Source organism: Gossypium hirsutum, chromosome A07 (genome assembly GCF_007990345.1).
Source record: "Gossypium hirsutum isolate 1008001.06 chromosome A07, Gossypium_hirsutum_v2.1, whole genome shotgun sequence".
In the NCBI taxonomy this organism is placed as follows: domain Eukaryota; kingdom Viridiplantae; phylum Streptophyta; class Magnoliopsida; order Malvales; family Malvaceae; genus Gossypium; species Gossypium hirsutum.
In genome coordinates this window covers 30,282,271-30,302,096 of record NC_053430.1, presented here as the reverse complement: position 1 = coordinate 30,302,096, position 19,826 = coordinate 30,282,271, and the positions used below count along the sequence as shown (strand labels likewise).

At 33.5% G+C, this 19,826-nt stretch overlaps 2 protein-coding genes across 2 annotated transcripts; one reads left to right on the top strand and one right to left on the bottom strand.

The window, feature by feature from the left end:
* Positions 1-12,499: 12,499 nt before the first annotated feature.
* LOC107956482 (germin-like protein subfamily 1 member 14) lies at positions 12,500-13,627 on the bottom strand. The gene is made up of 2 exons (XM_016892133.2): positions 13,447-13,627; positions 12,500-13,352 (listed from the first exon to the last, which is right to left on the bottom strand). Exons 1-2 carry the CDS (start codon positions 13,568-13,570, stop codon positions 12,799-12,801), a joined length of 678 nt encoding a protein of 225 aa, XP_016747622.1. The 5' UTR covers positions 13,571-13,627; the 3' UTR covers positions 12,500-12,798.
* Positions 13,628-14,640: 1,013 nt separating this feature from the next.
* On the top strand, positions 14,641-15,600 carry LOC107956483 (germin-like protein subfamily 1 member 13). Its single transcript, XM_016892134.2, has 2 exons — positions 14,641-14,808; positions 14,915-15,600. Exons 1-2 carry the CDS (start codon positions 14,685-14,687, stop codon positions 15,466-15,468), a joined length of 678 nt encoding a protein of 225 aa, XP_016747623.1. The 5' UTR covers positions 14,641-14,684; the 3' UTR covers positions 15,469-15,600.
* Positions 15,601-19,826: the final 4,226 nt, after the last annotated feature.

Here is a 19,826-nt window from a genome sequence, read left to right as displayed (position 1 = left end):
TCACTCATGTGTCCATTATATTCATCTCTCACTCTCTTTCTTTTCCTTAGGCTTTTTTACTCAATTAAAATAATAATAATAATAATAACAATAAATCCGTGCAACCTTGGAAACCGGTTTCCAAGCTTTGGAAATGAACAAACAAACCCATATCACATCCGTAAAATTGATTAGGTCTTTAACCTAACAAATCAGATGGGTCCATGGCCGGATTCCACATCCCTGTAACAAAAACCATTATAACAATTGTCGTGATTTTGGACTATTGAGTTGCATATTCAAATCTCCTGGCCTCAAAGTGCAGCTACTTTTTTCATATTCGATCACATCAAATCAAAGCATTAACTTGGGTTCCTAGGACACTACAGTTTGCAGCAAATGGCGTCGGAAGGTTCCTTGTTTTCTCCTCATTATTCTAATAATAAACTTAATTTGCTACAGGTTCACCAAAACTTGTCTCCGGTCTAAATTCTCACAAAGCATAATAATATAGAAGCCCCTCTTTCAGATCTTTGAACATTGTCTTTAGAATCCATATATTAAAAAAACAAAACTGACATGTGCATGCCATGCAAGCATGGGACAGTATGTAGCATTGATTATAGATCAGAAGTTTCTTGCCAGTTCTATGATTGATTCTCCTTTGGTCAGATTATCCGAACACACAAGCCATTATCATGTCTTGATAACATTAATCTTGTTTTCGGTCTTACTCCCCACAGACATATTATTGTTGCATTAATTGAAGAAATGGGAATGCTTATGGAAACATCTCAATTCCTAGGTTCAGAACAGCGTAATTTACGGAGCTAACGAGCTGAAATAGAATCTTTTTACATAAAAAAAATGAAGAATAATTAATCAAGTAGAGAAAAACAAGAAGTTTTCCATGTGTACACCAGCCCACATGGTTAGTGTTGCGCGGAAACGTGTGAAAGAGTAAAATTATTGTACTGAAAAATCACACTAAGTTCAATTCCCAGGAAAGAGAGGTGGATCACGAGGATCGCTTACATACCAGATCTTTCCTAGCCAGAATATCCCTCTATCGTAATTTAATAGCACAATAAATCACTACAATGACACTTGCAAAATATGCAGAACAAAAATAAAGAACACTAGAATTTTAACGAGGTTCAGCAAATTTTGCCTACGTCCTCGGGCACTACCAAATATATTTCACTCCAAAAATACAAGTGAAAGTTTACAAATAGGGAGAGAGAACAATTGCCTTAAGTAGAGAATGGCAAGTGTGGGATGAAGAAAGTAAGAAATGGTTAGGCCTATTTATAGTTGAGGTTTAAGGATCAACTTGCAATGTCCCTATACAATTAGGGACTAAAATTGCAATTATCCCATGCCAACTTTTAACCCAACTTGCCAACCAATCTTACTTTCTACTTTCGGTGCCCACCCTTTTTGACTTTTCAAACAATGTGGGTGGGTTCCAATAATCTCCACCTTGAAGATTTGATTAGGATAATCTTATCTTCACACAATTCTTTCTGCCTTTGACAACAATACTTGATAGTGCCTTCTTCAACTGTTAAACTTGCAGGATATTAATCAAGTTCAAACAATGTACGAACTTGGTTGCTGTTACCACCTTGGTCATCATATCTGCGGGATTATCTGCAGTCTTGATCTTCTGAAGACAAATTTTCCCCTCTTCAATAATTTTCCGCACAAAATGGAATCGTACGTCGATATGTTTTGTACATGCATGATAGACTTGATTCTTTGCTAAATGAATAGCACTTTGACTATCACAATACACGTTAATATGCTCCTGAACCAACCCCAAGGTTTTAGCCATACCTTGTAACCAAATAGCCTCCTTTACAGCCTCTGTTACAGCCATGTACTCGGCTTCTGTGGTTGATAATGCAACTGTAGACTGTAGTGTAGACTTCCAACTTATTGGTCCTCCAGCAAGTGTAAACACATAACCGGTGGTTGATCTTCGCTTGTCCAAATCACCGGCATAGTCAGAATCAACGTACCCAATAACACCTTTACCAAGTGTATTATCCTGCTTGAACAGTAATCCATCATCCACGGTCTTCTGAATATACCGTAGAATCCATTTCACAGCTTGCCAATGTCCTTTTCCAGGATTATGCATATACCTGCTCACTATACTAACTGCCTGTGAAATGTCGGGTCTTGTACACACCATTGCATACATCAAGCTACCCACTGCATTAGAATACGGAACTTGCAACATGTATTCTCGTTCCGTATTCGTCGAAGGAGATAGTTGTGCAGAAAGCTTGAAATGAGAAGCCAACGGGGTACTTACAGGTTTGGTCTGCTCGTTCATGCCAAACTGCTGTAGTACTTTCTTCAAATACTGCTTCTGAGACAAGCTAACTCTGCCATGAGCTCTACATATTTCCATGCCGAGAATCTTTTTAGCTTCTCCTAGATCTTTCATCTCAAACTCGAGATTGAGTTGAGTCTTCAATCTTTCAATCTCAACTTTGCTCTTAGATGCTATTAGCATATCATCAACATATAAGAGCAAGTATATGAAAGTTCCTTCTTGTAGCTTCTGAAAATACACGCAATGATCAAATTTACTTCTTGTGTACCTTTGCCCTTTCATGAACTGATCAAATCGCTTGTACCACTGCCTCGGAGATTGCTTCAATCCATAAAGCGACTTTGTCAGTTTGCAAACCCAATTTTCTTTTCCAGCAACCTTGAATCCATCTGGCTGAGTCATATAGATTTCCTCTTCCAAATCACCGTGTAAAAACGCGGTCTTCACATCAAGCTGAACTAGTTCAAGATCATATTGCGCAACCAAGGCTAGCAAAATCCGAATAGACGAATGCTTCACAACTGGAGAAAACACTTCATTGTAGTCTATTCCTTCTTTCTGAGCGTAACCCTTTGCTACCAATCTAGCCTTGTATCGTATTTCATTTTTACCAGGAAATCCTTCCTTCTTTGCATATACCCATTTGCATCCAATTGCCTTCTTTCCCTTGGGCAGTCTCACCAACTCCCAAGTCCTATTTTTATGAAGAGACTGCATTTCTTCATTCATAGCTTGCTTCCACTTTACACCATCAGAGTTACTTATTGCTTCTGTGTAAGTGGAAGGAACATCATCATCTGCAATTGGAAGTGCATAGGCCACCATATCGTCAAAGCGAGCAGGCTTACGAATCTCTCTTCTTGGCCTCCTATATGCAATTGAATCTTGTTGTTGTAGAAGTTCTTGGGTCGAAACTTCTTCATCATTTGTTCTTTCAATATTAGCTGGATCATCATTAACCTTTTCAAACTCCACCTGCTGCAAAGTACTACTGGTTTTGTCATCCTTTTGTGAATCCTCGTTCTTCATCATGGTTGATTCATCAAAAGTTACATCTCTACTGAAAACAATCTTCCTTGTATCAGGACACCAGAGACGGTATCCTTTTACACCACCAGTTATACCCATGAATAATGCTTTCTTTGCTCTTGGGTCTAACTTAGATTCTTTTACATGATAATATGCAGTGGAACCAAAAACATGTAAAGAATCATAATCAGTAGCAGGTTTACCAGTCCACATCTCCATAGGAGTTTTTCCATTTATTGCAGCTGATGGCAATCGGTTAATTAGATGGCACGCATATGTAACTGCCTCAGCCCAAAATTCCTTGCCCAATCCAGCATTGGACAACATACATCGAACTTTCTCCAGTATAGTCCGATTCATGCGTTCTGCCACCCCATTCTGCTGTGGTGTATCTCGAACAGTGAAGTGTCACACAATGCCCTCATCTTGACATACTTGTAGAAATGGATCATTTTTGTACTCAGTACCATTATCTGATCGAAGTCGTTTGACCTTTCGACCTGTCTGAGTCTCCACCATCTTCTTCCACTTCAGAAATGCATCCAAAACTTCATTTTTTCTTTTCATTAGATACACCCATACTTTTCTTGAATAATCATCAAGAAAAGTGACAAAATAGTGCATACCTCCCAAAGAAGCCACTTTGGTAGGTCCCCACACATCACTGTGAACATAGTCCAGAATTCCTTTCGTATTGTGAATTACTGAACCAAATTTTACCCTCGTCTGCTTGCCCAGAACACAATGTTCACAGAATTCCAATTTGCAAGAATTTGCACCTTTCAACAAGCCTTGCTTCGCCAAAGTCTGCAAAGCTTTTTCACCAGCATGCCCCAATCGCCTATGCCATAACCTGGTAGCCTCTGAATCTGCATCTTTCGCAGAAGCTGTTGATGTTGATCCAATAACTGTACTTCCATTTAAATAGTACAAGTTATTTCTTCTAGTGCCTTTCATCACCGTCAATACCCCAGCTACTACCTTTAGTAATCCATCTCTCAAAGTGATTGTGAGCCCTTTAGATTCTAGGGCCCCTAATGAGATGAGATTTTTCTTCAAGCTGGGTACATAGCGAACATCTGTCAGAACTTGGATTGAGCCGTCATGGTTCTTCAATTTGATTGTACCTACACCCATTGTCTTACAGGCACTATCATTGCCCATAAAAACAACTTCACCTTCTAGTTCTTCAAGACTAGAAAACCAGTCCTTATTAGGACACATATGGTAAGTACATCCCGAATCCAATATCCACTCATCCGTTTGACATGCCATTGCCATGCCAACCAAGCTAAAGTCTGACTCCTCATCATGCTCCGCTACACATGCATTAGAAATAGACTTGCCCTTTTGTAACTTAGGACAATTCTTTTTCCAATGCCCTTTCTTACGACAAAAGGCACATTCATCTTTGGCGGGTTTCCCTTTGGACTTACCCCTTCTACCAGGTTTGCTGCTGTGTGAACGACCTCTTACTGTTAAGACTTCTGCAGTTGTATCTCTGTGATCTCTTTTATCTTTCTTTCGAGTCTCAGATCTATACAACGCACTACAGACTGCATCAAATGTGATTGAATCTTTCCCATGAAGCAATGTGGTGGTAAGATGATCATATTCATCAGGAAGGGAATTCAACAACAATAATGCCTTGTCTTCATCTTCAAATTTCTCATCCAAATTTAGCAAGTCTGCTAAAATTTTATTGGATGAGTTCACATGGTCATTCATCGACATACCGGGTGCATACGTGAACCGAAAAAGTTTCTTTTTCATATAAAGCCTATTTTCAAGACTTTTCGTTAGAAACTTTTCTTCCAATGTATCCCACAGCTTCTTCGCTGATGTCTCCCTCATGACGGAGTACTTCTGCTCTTTGGCCAAACATAGGCGGATTGTACCACACGCCTGTCTATTGATCTTGGCCCACTCCTTGTCATCCATCTTGTCAGGTTTTTCTTCAAGGGCTATATCCAGCTCTTGCTGACATAAGACATCCAGGATCTCACACTGCCACATACCAAAATTATTGGTACCGTCAAATTTCTCTACTTCAAATTTTGCATTTGTCACAGTAGTCCTTGCTGATGACGATGCTGCTGCCATTTTTCTCCTCAGTCCCAACTACTGTATACGTGAACAGTGCCGTATACGTGAATAGTATCGTAAACGGTCGTATTCCCCAAGTACGAACCTGGCTCTGATACCAATTGTTGCGCGGAAGCGTGTGAAAGAGTAAAATTATTGTACTGAAAAATCACACTAAGTTCAATTCCCAGGAAAGAGAGGTGGATCACGAGGATCGCTTACATACCAGATCTTTCCTAGCCAGAATATCCCTCTATCGTAATTTAATAGCACAATAAATCACTACAATGACACTTGCAAAATATGCAGAACAAAAATAAAGAACACTAGAATTTTAACGAGGTTCAGCAAATTTTGCCTACGTCCTCGGGCACTACCAAATATATTTCACTCCAAAAATACAAGTGAAAGTTTACAAATAGGGAGAGAGAACAATTGCCTTAAGTAGAGAATGGCAAGTGTGGGATGAAGAAAGTAAGAAATGGTTAGGCCTATTTATAGTTGAGGTTTAAGGATCAACTTGCAATGTCCCTATACAATTAGGGACCAAAATTGCAATTATCCCATGCCAACTTTTAACCCAACTTGCCAACCAATCTTACTTTCTACTTTCGGTGCCCACCCTTTTTGACTTTTCAAACAATGTGGGTGGGTTCCAATAGTTAGCAGATCCATGATATCATTTTTGTTTAATTGTACCCGTAGACTATCGGAAATTGAATTCAAGCTCGTTCCCCGTTCATGCTGCTGCAGTTGTTTACAGTAAATCAAGACTACTTTTGGTTGAGTTCCCACTTTTGTTGACTAGATGCTGTTAAATTTGTATAGGTATAATAATTATACATAGAGGCAACCTTCAACACTTGGACCCAACAATAAAAACTCAAACTTCATTTTTTTTTCCGGTTGCGTATATAACAAATTTATCAAGTAAAAATCTATCGAAAACCATTTCGAGAGGACTTGTAAAATTGGATTTTCAGATGATCACAAGGAAAATAAATTATTTGAGAATTGATTTTTTTTTATATCATTAATGCAGTAAGTATCTTAGAGCTTTCGACAATAATTTTTTAGTTGATCAAATTTCATTATCAAATTGATCTGATGATATCAGATTAGAATGTAATTTTTAATAACTTGATTATGGTAATATATTGTTAATTTATTTTTGAATTATTCTAGTATTGTGATTTCTGCTAATTTAACTTTTTTCTTCTTTGAGGATAATTCTATAAATATGATATTTGTATCTCATTGATTTGTGAAATAAACTGAAGAAGAAGAAGAAATAATAATGAAATTACATGAATTACAGAAAAGAAAATATAGTAAAGAAGCTGGAGAGGACCACCCAGCGATTGAAAGGGTGGCCAGGCCAACAAAAATTACGGAGAAATTGAAGCTTTTGTCTTTTTTGTATCTTAACTTGCACCACGACTCTAGGCCATCTATTTGTCAACTTTTGCAATTCATGTAAGACATTCAACTCTAAGGCCATCTAATGTTTTTTTTTTTAATTGAATATAATGAAAATCTTAGAAATAATGTAATAAACAATTCAATGATGACTACAATTAACTTAAGTTTTTAAGATTAATTAAGCCATTTTTTGTATATTCAGTTTCAGTATATAATTAAGAATTCATTTGATAAATTTTGATGCATTAAAAATTATAATTTACTAGGAATATTATCGCCCTTTGCATGGTTAGATTATATATGGAAACATTTTTATAATAAAATAACAGTAAATTTTAATAATTTAACTTAAATTAATTAACCAAAATAAATTCAGAGAATTAATATATAATTTATGCCCAATGAGATCTAAACTTAACATTCAAGATGTCGATATCAACTTTTGTCGACACAATTAAAATTTGAATGCTGAATCTTTAAGAATACATGAAATTTTTTATCTTTTTTTGTATTTACCAATTATGTTTAGTCTATTTGCAGGGGCGTAGCCGGGGGGGGCATGAGCCCCGGCCCCCCTAAAATGAAAATTTTCATTTTAGGCCCTTGAAATTTTTTAAAAATTTTAAATTTGGAATGTAAAATTGCACTTTGGCCCCCCTAAAATTATAAAAATTCAATTTAATCCTTTACAAATTATAAAAATATAAACTATAAAAAATTAAAATTTCATCCGGCCCCCCTAAAAAAATTTTTTGGCTTCGCCCTTATCTATTTGTACGAAAAATTATAAGTTGATGTAATTTATAACTCTTTAATGTTTATAGTATTATTTTGTAGTTAGATCGTTTAAGATAGATTTTAGTAATACAATTTTGGTTTATTTGTAAATTCACCCCTAAATTATATCTTAATTTTTAAATTAATATTTAAAGTATTTTTTTCATTAAAAATGATACTTAAACTATAAATTTTGTCACATTTATCTTCTCTATATATTTTCAAGGTCTAATAAATCATCTTCTATTCTCTTGAGCCACCAATTACATCCTCTAAAAACTAGCACAATAATTAAAGCTTCTGCAATGGCAACATTAAAAAATATATAAAAAATTAATATACACAAAGAAAATTTGTAACATACAAAAATAGAATTTAAAGACAATGAAAGTAATTGATAAAAAAAACTAAGTATAACTAATTAATTATAAATTAAAAGTCATCCAATTGGCTATGAAAAGAACTAAAGTTCAACTAATTCATTAAAACTGTAAAATATAATTATTAAAAATTAAAATGTAACTAATAAATACCACCTTATTTATTACAAATAACCAAAGAGGATATAGAGACAAATTATAAGTGATAAAAATATTATTTGATTCATTATCCTATTGATAATATATTTACGCAACATCTTATATAAATAGATCAAAATACAACACTAAGAAACATAATCTTAATAACATGAGTTTTCATATCCTAGCTTAGTTTCTTATAAAAATTTGTCACCAACCCAAAGAATATCGATGTATAATCTTTCATCCATGCACGCTCCTTTATAATAGAAAACAATGAAAATCATAGCTAACATTCTTTAAAAAAAATTACAAAAATTAAAATGCAAACTTGAAATAAAGAAGCTAACAAATACCAATCAATTTTATCAACTCAGCAACTCTAATGGTTCAACTTTGAGCATAGTGAGTCATTGTCCTTCTACAATGTTGATTCCCTGTTCACTCGCCCTTTCCCTCTCAAAACTTTGAATTAAAGTGTCAAATATCGACTTTAACACGTTGGGGCAACACCATTTTAAGGCTAATTCTTTCTTCCTAACTCAAGTAAAAATGCTTATATATATATATAAAGAAATATCGTAAATGAAAATTAATAACATAATTTTTTTTTTAAATGTAACAGCATAAAAAAAATTAAAGGACAAAATATTATATAAAAATGAATATTAAAATAATAAAATAATTCATGTTAGTAGTTACAAAATATTAAAATAATTTTATTTTGATTAGTCGTTCATCTCTTTCTCCTAATTACAATTTCTTTCGGCCCTTTGAAGGAATAGCTTAACTTTAGCTTTGGTTTTAACGTATCAGACAACAGTCAGGAGCATATTCTCTCCTAAATCATTACTTTATAAATGTAACTCCTATATATATATATATTGTCTTGGATTTTGAGTAAGAGAAAAATTGGAATGGGCAAGGATGAGTTTAGTGAATTGGTCTGCCAGAAAATATGATGTGATCAATTTCAATAAATTGGCAACATTGTTTGCAGGAGAATCCAATGACTTTAGGCCTCACTGATGAGAAATAAGGTAATTGTGCTTTGACGTCATATTTCATGCCTTTCTTGGCCTTGCCCAACCCCTGACTTGGCTTTCCCTACGACGAGAAAAGTCCACAAGAAGATATAAAAGGCTATAATTTACTACACAATCTTTATCAGGAGTTCTAAATATAAAAGGGTGGTCATCATTTAACCAAATAATGTGAGTTTTTGAGCATCCTATTCATTATTTTCAAATATATTATATAATTAAAACAAGTTATCAGCAGGATTCCGCAAGTTGACTTGGGCTTTTTCACGTTTATTATTTATGACAGTAAATTTTTTACCAAATTCGTATCAATTTAAATCGTTTTTCTACTTTCTATCAAAATGACATTTTCTATTATTCTCAAACTTTGATTTGCTTAAAGTGTGGATTCTAATTCACAAAAACCATGAGCACAATGAAAATTTTATTGATATGGACTAGAAATTAAAAAAAAAAATCACCCTTTCAAATTTAGAATTTATTTGAAAAATAAATTTCATCAAAATTTGACAGAGTATCAATACTTAGTATGGTCTGATTTAACCTAACCTATGATCTCTATATACAGAGAAAATCACTAAAATCTTAGTTGAATTATTTTGACAGGATAACAAAGGTAGGCAAGGGACACCCACTTTGGGATCCTTATGTGTTGCCCATCCCATGTATGATAAGCTTATCGGGCCATTTTTCTTGTATTGGGTACATTTATAGGTGTTATTTGGTTTATAAATCAACACATATAGTTTAACTAATCCAATAACTTGTTTTCTATTTACAAAATATTATTTATTTAATCAATTAAAATAAATTTAATTAATTCACTCTATTAAATTATTTTCTCAACCTAATTTTAATTTCATTAAAGTTATGGCAACTTTATCATTCTAGAATTTATGAGCAAATAAATTTAATATTATTGTTCAACAAAATTGTGATGGCTAATTAATTTAATTTCCATTTCAAACTTCAATTATTTAATTGTAATCAATTAAGTAATATTTTGAATAAATTAATCTAATATTTAAGTCATCTCTTGTTTATAGCGAGAAAACACATTTATTGTGTATAGTGATACATGTTGTCTATTTCTCTAATTCGTTGGTTTCAATTAACCATTACATCGATTCAAATGAAACTGTCAAGGGTTGTACCAAGCTAGTAGAGGGACCAATTAGGTATATAATTAGGAATCAAATAATTTGTAATTAATTTCTAATTCTTCATCTATTAATTATAACATGATTTAATGGAGTTGTTCCACTAAAGTATCATGATTGAGCTCTCTCTATTATATATCATTACAAAAGCAACTTATTAAGTGTCCATTCAATGACCTTGCCACATTTGTGTTACTCTCATAGGATATTCTTAATCTTTTTAGTTAAATTCATTCATCCAATATGGTTCTAATTTATCTCATGGTAACCATTAGATATTCTTTCATGTAAAAGTTAATTATTAACAAACAATAATTACATCATTCGTCCTAGACGAAAGACTCATGGCAACTTTACTTTTCCATCTATCAAGTAATGTCAATAAGAGGATACCACTTACCATTTGTCAAGTTATGAATTTTACTATTGTAAATGAAGTCGTGTCATGCAAAATTTGTATGCCCAATATTCCAACTTTCAGCTCTATTACAAATTGAACTTAAGCTATAAATACATCAAAATATACAAGTCACACACATATAGTCGATCACTTACTTAAGATTAAGGTTAGCCACACTATGAACGTCACAAGCGAATAAATCCATAAACGGATTTAGGATTTATTTATCTTGGGTCATGTCCAAAGTATTGACATTCCAAACAATCGCATTTATGTTTCTATCTTTTGGGAGTTTTTTACTCCGATATCCAAGATAAGGTATTTCCCTATTTGGACTTGATAGACAATGTAATAGTTCTTGAATTTATTTACTCAATTTTGGTTCATCAAACCATTAACCATTTAGATGACCTACTAATATAAGTGGTCTTCTCGTTTATGATCCAACCACATAATGTAACTTAATATGAGTTAAGTGTTATATAATTAGGGAGTCAATATTTGTTTGTTCATTTTGTTTTGCATGCAAAAACCATAAAGGGAAAATAATAATGATATTAATGTGAATAATAGAAATTTTATTAAACCAATCTGTTCTAAAAATTACTTGTGTATATGACAAAAAACTATACTAAAGAGTACTAGATCCAAACATTGTGTTCTATTGGAGTTTGTTTTAATTTCAATGTAATTATATATCTACAAAAATTAAAATTTTACATGTCAATATAAATTAGGTAATATGTAAGTATTAGTGGCTATTTTTTTAGATTTAAGACTAAATTAACATAATGTGTAAACTTTGAGGCTACATTTTTATTATGCAAATTTTAAAAGCTATCATGTCGTTATTTGAATGGAAGGTAACTGAAAAAGAAACAAAAGAAAAATTAAATTATTATTTTGTAACTTCCCATAATTGAGTGAGTATTTAATGAAAATTATTAAAAATCCTTATAATAGTTTCCTTTCACTGTCTCAGCCCCCAAACAATGTTACGTTTTGGAACCTTTAAGTAGATTTAGGGTTGATGTTATTGAAAATCGTACTATGCATTTTTATCTTTTTCTTGAATTTTCTTTATATCTGCACAAATTAGAGAGATATTGGAGAAGGCAGGATTAGCGCAAGAGAGTTTGGCATCAAATGTTGCTAATTTGTTGAATATTCCGAACTTAGTAGGCGGATTGCTTTCTACTTACATCAATAAATATGGAATTTAGGTAAATCATTTGTTATATGGAACAAATAATTAGTATTTCTAAAATCATAATGCTAAAATCTAAAACCTGAAGTAGTTATTTATTAAATAATTTATTTCCATTTTAATTTTCTTAACTGATCCTTGTGTTTAAGTTGGACTGCTTCCAACTTGCCTTTTGCAATTTGCTCTTTACATCTATTATCTTGGAAGCTTAAATTGTCAAGTCCTGTTTCTATGACCTTAATCTCTTTGGTAAATTATGAGTAATGTTGAACCATGGAAGGTTGTTTCACTACTTCTGCCACTCAGATTTGGCTTGTTATGTATACATATATACGCACACGTTATATGTGAGTGTGTATGGTATAATGAGAATTAAAATTTGATGTCTAGGTTGTTTATTCATTTTCTTTTTGTCATAATTGTTTCTTACAGTTATATGACACAGGTTGGATCAAGGCTTGATGTTCTGAGGGAGGTTTTTGTATTCATGGTACTTTCACTGTTTCACTTTTTCTCTTTCGAATCTTTATTATTTACTACTGTGAATGGTTAGCTAAACAAATGATAGATGAAATTTCCATTACACGAAGAAGGGGTTGAGCCAAACTCCAAGATCCAACATCCATAGCAGAAGAAACAAATTTCCATTACAAGACTCCGTATAGTACGACCAAAATAATATATAGAGAGGTTTTGGCAAGCCAGGGTACATAATCAACCTCTTTATTTTTCAACTAAAAACAATACTAAATTCAGCAAGAGAAACTAGTCAAACATCATCCAAACAATTAGCCACTACATAAGTTTCATGGAGTTTCGAAATAAATCCCTCTAGTTGTTATCCCACCAGAATCGGGACTGCAGTTGGTTAACGATATTCTTATCCAGTTGGAAGGCTTTGGCAAGAACATCAGGATTGATGGCGGGGTCTGAGCCAAACACTGCATTTGCAATGGTGATAACCCCCGGGTTCTGGCTACTAAGAGCGGCAAAGGCAACTGCATTGGTATGCCCTATGTTGAATTGGAAGTGAACCAGACCTTCCGGGAAAACAAAGACATCTCCAGGGTGCAGGACTTTGGTGAAGAGACGGTTATCCATGTTCGATGTAACAAAACCGACATAAAGTGTGCCCTCCACAACGACTAGAATTTCAGTGGCACGAGGGTGGGTGTGAGGAGGGTTTAGGCCACCATAAGGTGCGTAGTCAATTCGAACAAGAGATATGCCAAGAGTGTTAAGTCCTGGTATTTGTTGAACATTGGCTGGAGTGACCATTGATCCGACTTGGTTTGATGTATTTCCTGGAATGTTGAGCCTTGAAAGGTAAAAGTCTTCTGCTTTGGCAAGCTTTGGGTCCTTGCAGAACTTGCCATTAACAAAAACTGCGTAAATGCAAAGTAAAAATTTTAGTAAGAGTCGAAACAAATATATTGCAAAGATAGAGTTTCAAAGAAAACAAATAACTAAAGAACACACCACCATCTTTAGTATCATTAATTGCTACACAAAAGTCCTGAAGAGGACTTGGATCTGAAGCTGAGACAAGTTTAGAAGCCAAAGCCAAGAGCACAAATGCTACAAGGAATTGAACACCTTTCATTGCTGTAAGTACCAAACCTAAGCTCGATTATATTCTTGTAAGAATTGTTAGTTTATGAGGTGTGAGAAATCTAGTTTGAAAGCATGTCTATTTATAGATTCTAGCCGCACTGCAGGTCCATTATCATTTTCATTCTTTATTCCAATTTTAAAAATGGAAACAGATGAAAGATTTACCAAGTCTGTAATGAATTACTGTTTTCTAAAGAAATGTGAATGACTCATTCTTCAACCGCTATGTGCCATTATACATTGCAATGGAACTGGTCTTCTTTGTTCTCTAAATACTCTATTGACTTCAAACAAAAAAAAAAATCCAATTATGGTGTTTCCACTTTCTAGCTTAAGTTTTTGAACTGGATTAGGGTGTCCATGTATATCTTTAGATTGAACGGTTCATAAAACCACAAGTATTGAATCTTTCTAAGGTCCTTTCTTGCAAATACTTCGTAACTCAATTCTGCTATTTTATTTGATTTAATTAATAGATCCCGAAGGTGGTAAATAAGCCGGCCTGGAAACACAATTTCTCGAATTCATTTGTTACAATAAAATAGAGGTAAGTATACTTTTATACAGTCTTGCATGCATGAAAATCCTTACATGCCAGCATCCTATCGTAAGAATGACTGTAAAATATGCAAATTTCTGTATTTGAATGGAGGGATTATGTTTGAACACTGCCAAATGGCAAAATGTTGTCAACCTGGACGTGTTAACATTACTTAAATTACATTATTATATGGCCTGGAGTGCTTTAGCAACCTTGTATACCTCCTAAAGTCAACCTTCGAATGGATCAGGTTGTATTAAGTGCTGCATAAGATATAATTTAATTGACAGAATTGACTACTTCCATGACAAAGATACTGATGTAAGCATAGGAAGTGGGATTCCGGTGAAGAGACCAGGGTAGTAGTTGAAGATAATTCATCAGATTTTAAAATAATAATAATAATGCAATAGACTTGGTAAGACTTTCATTTGCTCCATGAAAATGAAAAAACATAGACTAGTTCAAAGATTGTAATATATAAATAGTCATGTTCTCTAGCAGAGTTCCTCATCCTTTCCAAACTCAAACAATTTTAAGCTACAAAATTACGTTTATCACAATGAAAAGTGCTTATTTCATCCTAGCATTTTGTCTTTTGGCTCTAGCTTCCCCATTAGCCTACGCATCTGATCCTAGTTCTCTCCAAGACTTCTGCGTAGCCATCGACGACCACAAGGATGGTGGTAAGTTTTGTTTTTTATCTCTTGTTCTTAAAATTGTGTTTCAAATATAACAACCTATTATCATGCATGCTACATGGAAATAACTTTCTTCTTTTCATTTATGCAGTGTTTGTTAATGGGAAGTTCTGCAAGGATCCAAAGCTTGCCAAAGCAGAAGACTTCTATTATTCAGGGCTCAACATTCCTAGAAACACATCAAATCCGGTAGGATCCACTGTGACTCCCGTCAATGTTGCTCAAATACCGGGGCTCAATACTCTTGGCATCTCATTGGTTCGAATTGACTATGGACCAAATGGTGGCCTAAACCCCCCTCACACTCACCCTCGTGCCACCGAAATCCTAGTCGTTGTCGAGGGCACACTCTATGTTGGCTTTGTGACATCCAACACCGATAATCGTCTCATTACCAAGGTCCTATACCCTGGAGATGTATTTGTTTTCCCAATTGGCCTCATTCACTTCCAGTTCAATGTGGGAAAAACCAAGGCCGTTGCCTTCGCTGGTTTGAGCAGCCAGAATCCTGGTGTCATTACAATAGCCAATGCAGTGTTCGGACCAAATCCATCGATTAATCCTGATATCCTTGTCAAAGCTTTCCAATTGGACAAAAATGTGGTGAAAAAACTTCAATCAAAATTTTGGTGGGCTAACAATTAGGGCAGCTATAAATTATATCACCATATTTACTTGGAATCAGGTAGATAATTTGTTTGAAATGATATTTGACATGTTTCCTCTTTGTAGTTTGAACTTTTTTTTTTTTGGAAAAGAATCAATAAAAAATTATTAGCCTATGTACCCTATAAGCCTCATTGTTACAATTATGAAAGTTTTCAATTTAGTTACTAATATTTTAGATTATTTCTATTTTGGTTATTCATATTTTTGATTGTTTCTATTTTAGTCACTTTTTGTTAAATAGCAAACAATTTCTATTTTAATCTCTCTTTACTAAATGGTAAATAGGAGTGATGATGTGACCTTTTTCTATTTGGTATAATAACATATTTAATCCTCAATATTCACATATTCTATCAATTTGAGACTCAAACATATGTCATTAAAATCTAATTAAATAAAAAAAACTTATAATAATATTTATATTAATATTAAAAAATTATATTAATATTACATTAAATATAAATGTCATTAATTTTTAATATTTATAAATTTTCTTATTTAATTAGATTTTAATGACATGTGTTTTAGGATCAAATTGATAGAATTTATAAATGTATAGAGTGTTGGATTTATTGAATTAGTTAGAATTAAGTTTAAATTGATAAAATAGAATACTTAAATTTTAACTAATTCATAAGAAAATTTATAAAAATATATATAAATTTTAAAATTATTTTAGAATTATAAAATTCATAAAAAAATTTATACAATTTTTAGAATACTTAATTTTTTTAAAAAATATATGAACAATTTAAAAATCTACTCAATTATTCAAGAAAATGTAACTCTTCTCCCACCTTTATTCTATGATTTCTAACTTTCACTAAGTAGATGAAACTCTAAACATGTGTTTTCTCTCTATTCAAATAATTGTGCAAACTTTGAAGAGTTAAAGGTTTGACAAAATTAAATTGTAACGCACTAAATTTGACCCGATAATTGGATCCAAGTATGATGTGTCATAACTTAAAATCAGACTATTCTTAAACAAATCATTCAGTGGAAGCTTGTAAAACTTTACAAATTTACGAGTATAAAACATGTGATGACTATTACTTTATAAAGGTTTCAATGTACATCATTGGCATTTTAAAACAGAGTTCAATTCATTTGGCGGATAAGTTCAAATAAATAGGTTCATGCACAAATTATAATAATTAAATTCAAGCATTGAAAGTTAAGAATATTCTTGTAAAAAGATAGTGTCTTAACAAAATAATATATCGTTATACAAAATAGTTTCAAAAATACATTTACACTCCACCCCCAAAGGTTATGCATGATACAGGACAAAACAGTCAAATTACAATAGTAACAGTGCTTTGGCGTAGTCCCAAATTTTAGTTGTTTGTTTTGAAACCTTATGTAATTTTGGTTTAGTTACATATTGGTACGTAATTTAGGCGCTATTGGTTATTTTTTTATGAATTTATTTTAAGTTTATGTTGACAATTTAATGATATGCATGAAGTAAGAAAGTACTCTCATTTTAGTGAGATGCGCAAGTTTTCGTTTAATTAATGTTTGAACATAAAATTGCATGTTTTGAATGTATTTTAATATGTTTAATATGTTGCTAAAATTAAATTTGTTTAAAATAATAAAACAGTAAAGCAAGATAGTAAAATGAATTCTCTCTGTGAAAATTATGTCTGGAGATAACTCTGTGGAAGGCTTAATCCTTAAGAAGGTTCGCTTTAAGGATAAAGATAAAGATAAGAGCGTGATTAGGGATTTGTTGGTAGATCTGATTGAATAACTAACAATTTCTTGGAAAGACAAATTAGTTAGTCATTCATCCAACATTGTTGGGAAAGGTTTAGAGGAGACTGAGGATTTTGATTTACTAGATGGAGATATCTAGAAGTCCATTTTCAATGGTATTCCCTCAATCAAATTCTCAAATAGGATTCATCAAATTCTTATTAGGGATATGGACAATACTGTGATCTTGAAACTCCTTGGACATAACATTGGTTTCTCGGTATTATAGAATGAAATTTACAGCTTATGGAAGCCCTCGTCGCCGCTCCATCTTATGGATATTGAGAATAGATGCTTCTTGACCAAATTTAACAACAAACTTGACTGTGAAAACGTTCTTTTAGAAGGACCTCGGATTATTTCTGGTCAATATCTAACAGTGTAACAATGGATAGTGTCTTTTAATCCAACACAAACATTTCCGAGCGTGGTAATGTCGTGGATCAAATTTTCGGGTTTGTCAGGATACATGTATAAGCGTAAGATTTTGGTGGAAATAGGGGGAATGATTAGCAAGGTAGCTAAATTGGATATGAATACAGATAACAGGGCAAGAGAAAGATTTACACGTATGGTTGTATATGTAAACTTAGATAAACTTTTGGTGTCACAAATTTTAATTAATGGAAAAATCCAGAGAGTTAAATATGAATTCTTACCAACGATATGTGTTCATTATGGAATATATGGTCATGTGAAGGATGCCTGTCCTTTTAGGGTCTCTAAACCCAACCCTGAAAAGAATTTACCATTGTCTAAAACGCTACTAGAAGCTGTAAGTATGGCCGTTGATGGAATGGGTGAGAATGGTGAAACATACAAACCATGGATGTTTGTTGAGAATAAATCATGGTGGAAATTGAGGGATTTATCATAGATAAGCACTGGAATTACGACAAAAAATGAGGGGTCTCGTTTTAAGGCTCTGACAGGTATGGAAGCTAACTTTGGAATCAACTCTGGTGATAGAGATGAGGTACTGAATAATCGGCGTAAAAAGAGGAAGGAAATATTACCCAGAGGCAATCAAGATGTTGAGGTCTTCCATCACAATTCAAGCCATTTGGAAAGTAGGGCTCAGAATAGAGGCCCACTTAATAAATTAGGCTTTAAGAATTTGGCAGGTCCTTCAAGGCTTAAAATAATGCTAGTGGGTCAGTTGTTGTACCCGTTTTGTCCAGGAAGTTGGTAGATGATCTAAGAACAATGTATTCTAGGGCTTCTGAGGGCCTAAGAGAGAGCAATTTGTTGATGGTTAATAAATAAGATAAAGGGAGTGAGCCATCTAATGGGTTAGTGGAAAATAGGGATTCTTCCTTGACGGGTTGGGTTGTGGAGGAACCTGGTAAGGATTATATGATTGCAAAAGCTTCTAAAATCAATGGTCGGGTTGAGGATGATGGTATTGCTAGTTCGGGCTTAAGCATTTCCACAGGCTGTGGTGGCGATATCTCGAAATCTTTCTTTCATTCAAGGATAGCATCAGAAGGATCGATAGACATTATCATATCTAAAACGGTAAGCGATTTTGAGCCTAGTGATAATACTCTAGAACGACATATTTTATGTGCTAATTGCATGTTTATTTTGAGTATGATCCTACTAATTTGGGTTATTTTATGATATTTTATCTTTTAGGGACTAAATTGGAGGCAAAAGAAAATTTAAAGGCAAAAAGTGTGAATTTGAAGATATAATGGGCCAACATGCAAAGAAAGAGAGAAGTGGTGCCAAAAATGGAAACATGGAAGACCCAATGACTAAAATACAAAATAAAAGATTTTATAGCACAAGACCCTATTTTAATTTCAATTATATTAGGATAATTATTAAGAATTTTTATTTAGATTTAATTTTAGGATTTATTTTCATTTATCTTTAACTATCTTTATTTATTTGTATTTATCTTTTAGAATTTAATTAGGAATAGACTAGGTTTTCTAGTACTATAAATAGGGGATGGAATGGCACATATTGGACATCTCTTTTTTCTGTAAACGCTCCCTCTCCCAAAAGCTCTGTCTTTTGTACTCTGTCTTTTATACTCTCCATATTTTCTTCAATAAAAATCTAATTTCTATTATATTTATTTCTTCCCAAAAATCACGAGCCACTAAACCAATCTAGCCGAAGGTTGTCGAAATTCCCCAAAAAGGTTCATGAGGCTTAGAATTCGCGCTTAGCCTTCTCAACAGGGTATTCATCGCTTCTCCGCATTACAGGGCTGATGCTTTCGTCCATGTCCCTTAATAGGTAATCTTTTCAACTTGTGCAAGGAACGGCCGCTTTGTATGTTTTGAGAAGGTTGCACAGTCGGTCCATTGGCTTTCTGTGTCAGAGGGTGGCGAATCCAAGAGACAAAATGGTGTGGTATTCGCCTTTGGGAAGTGATGACCTAGCAGAAGATAGTTCCACAAAAGCGATTATTAGCTAGAGTCAAGTTCCGCCAAATCTTAAGTCTAAATTCTTGGAGCTGGTGGTCGTAAGCGTCCTCTTCCACTATAACTGGCTTATCCTGCTCGAGAAGAGTTACTAAAAAGCCAAGGATTGAATCCAAAGCCGATCGAGAC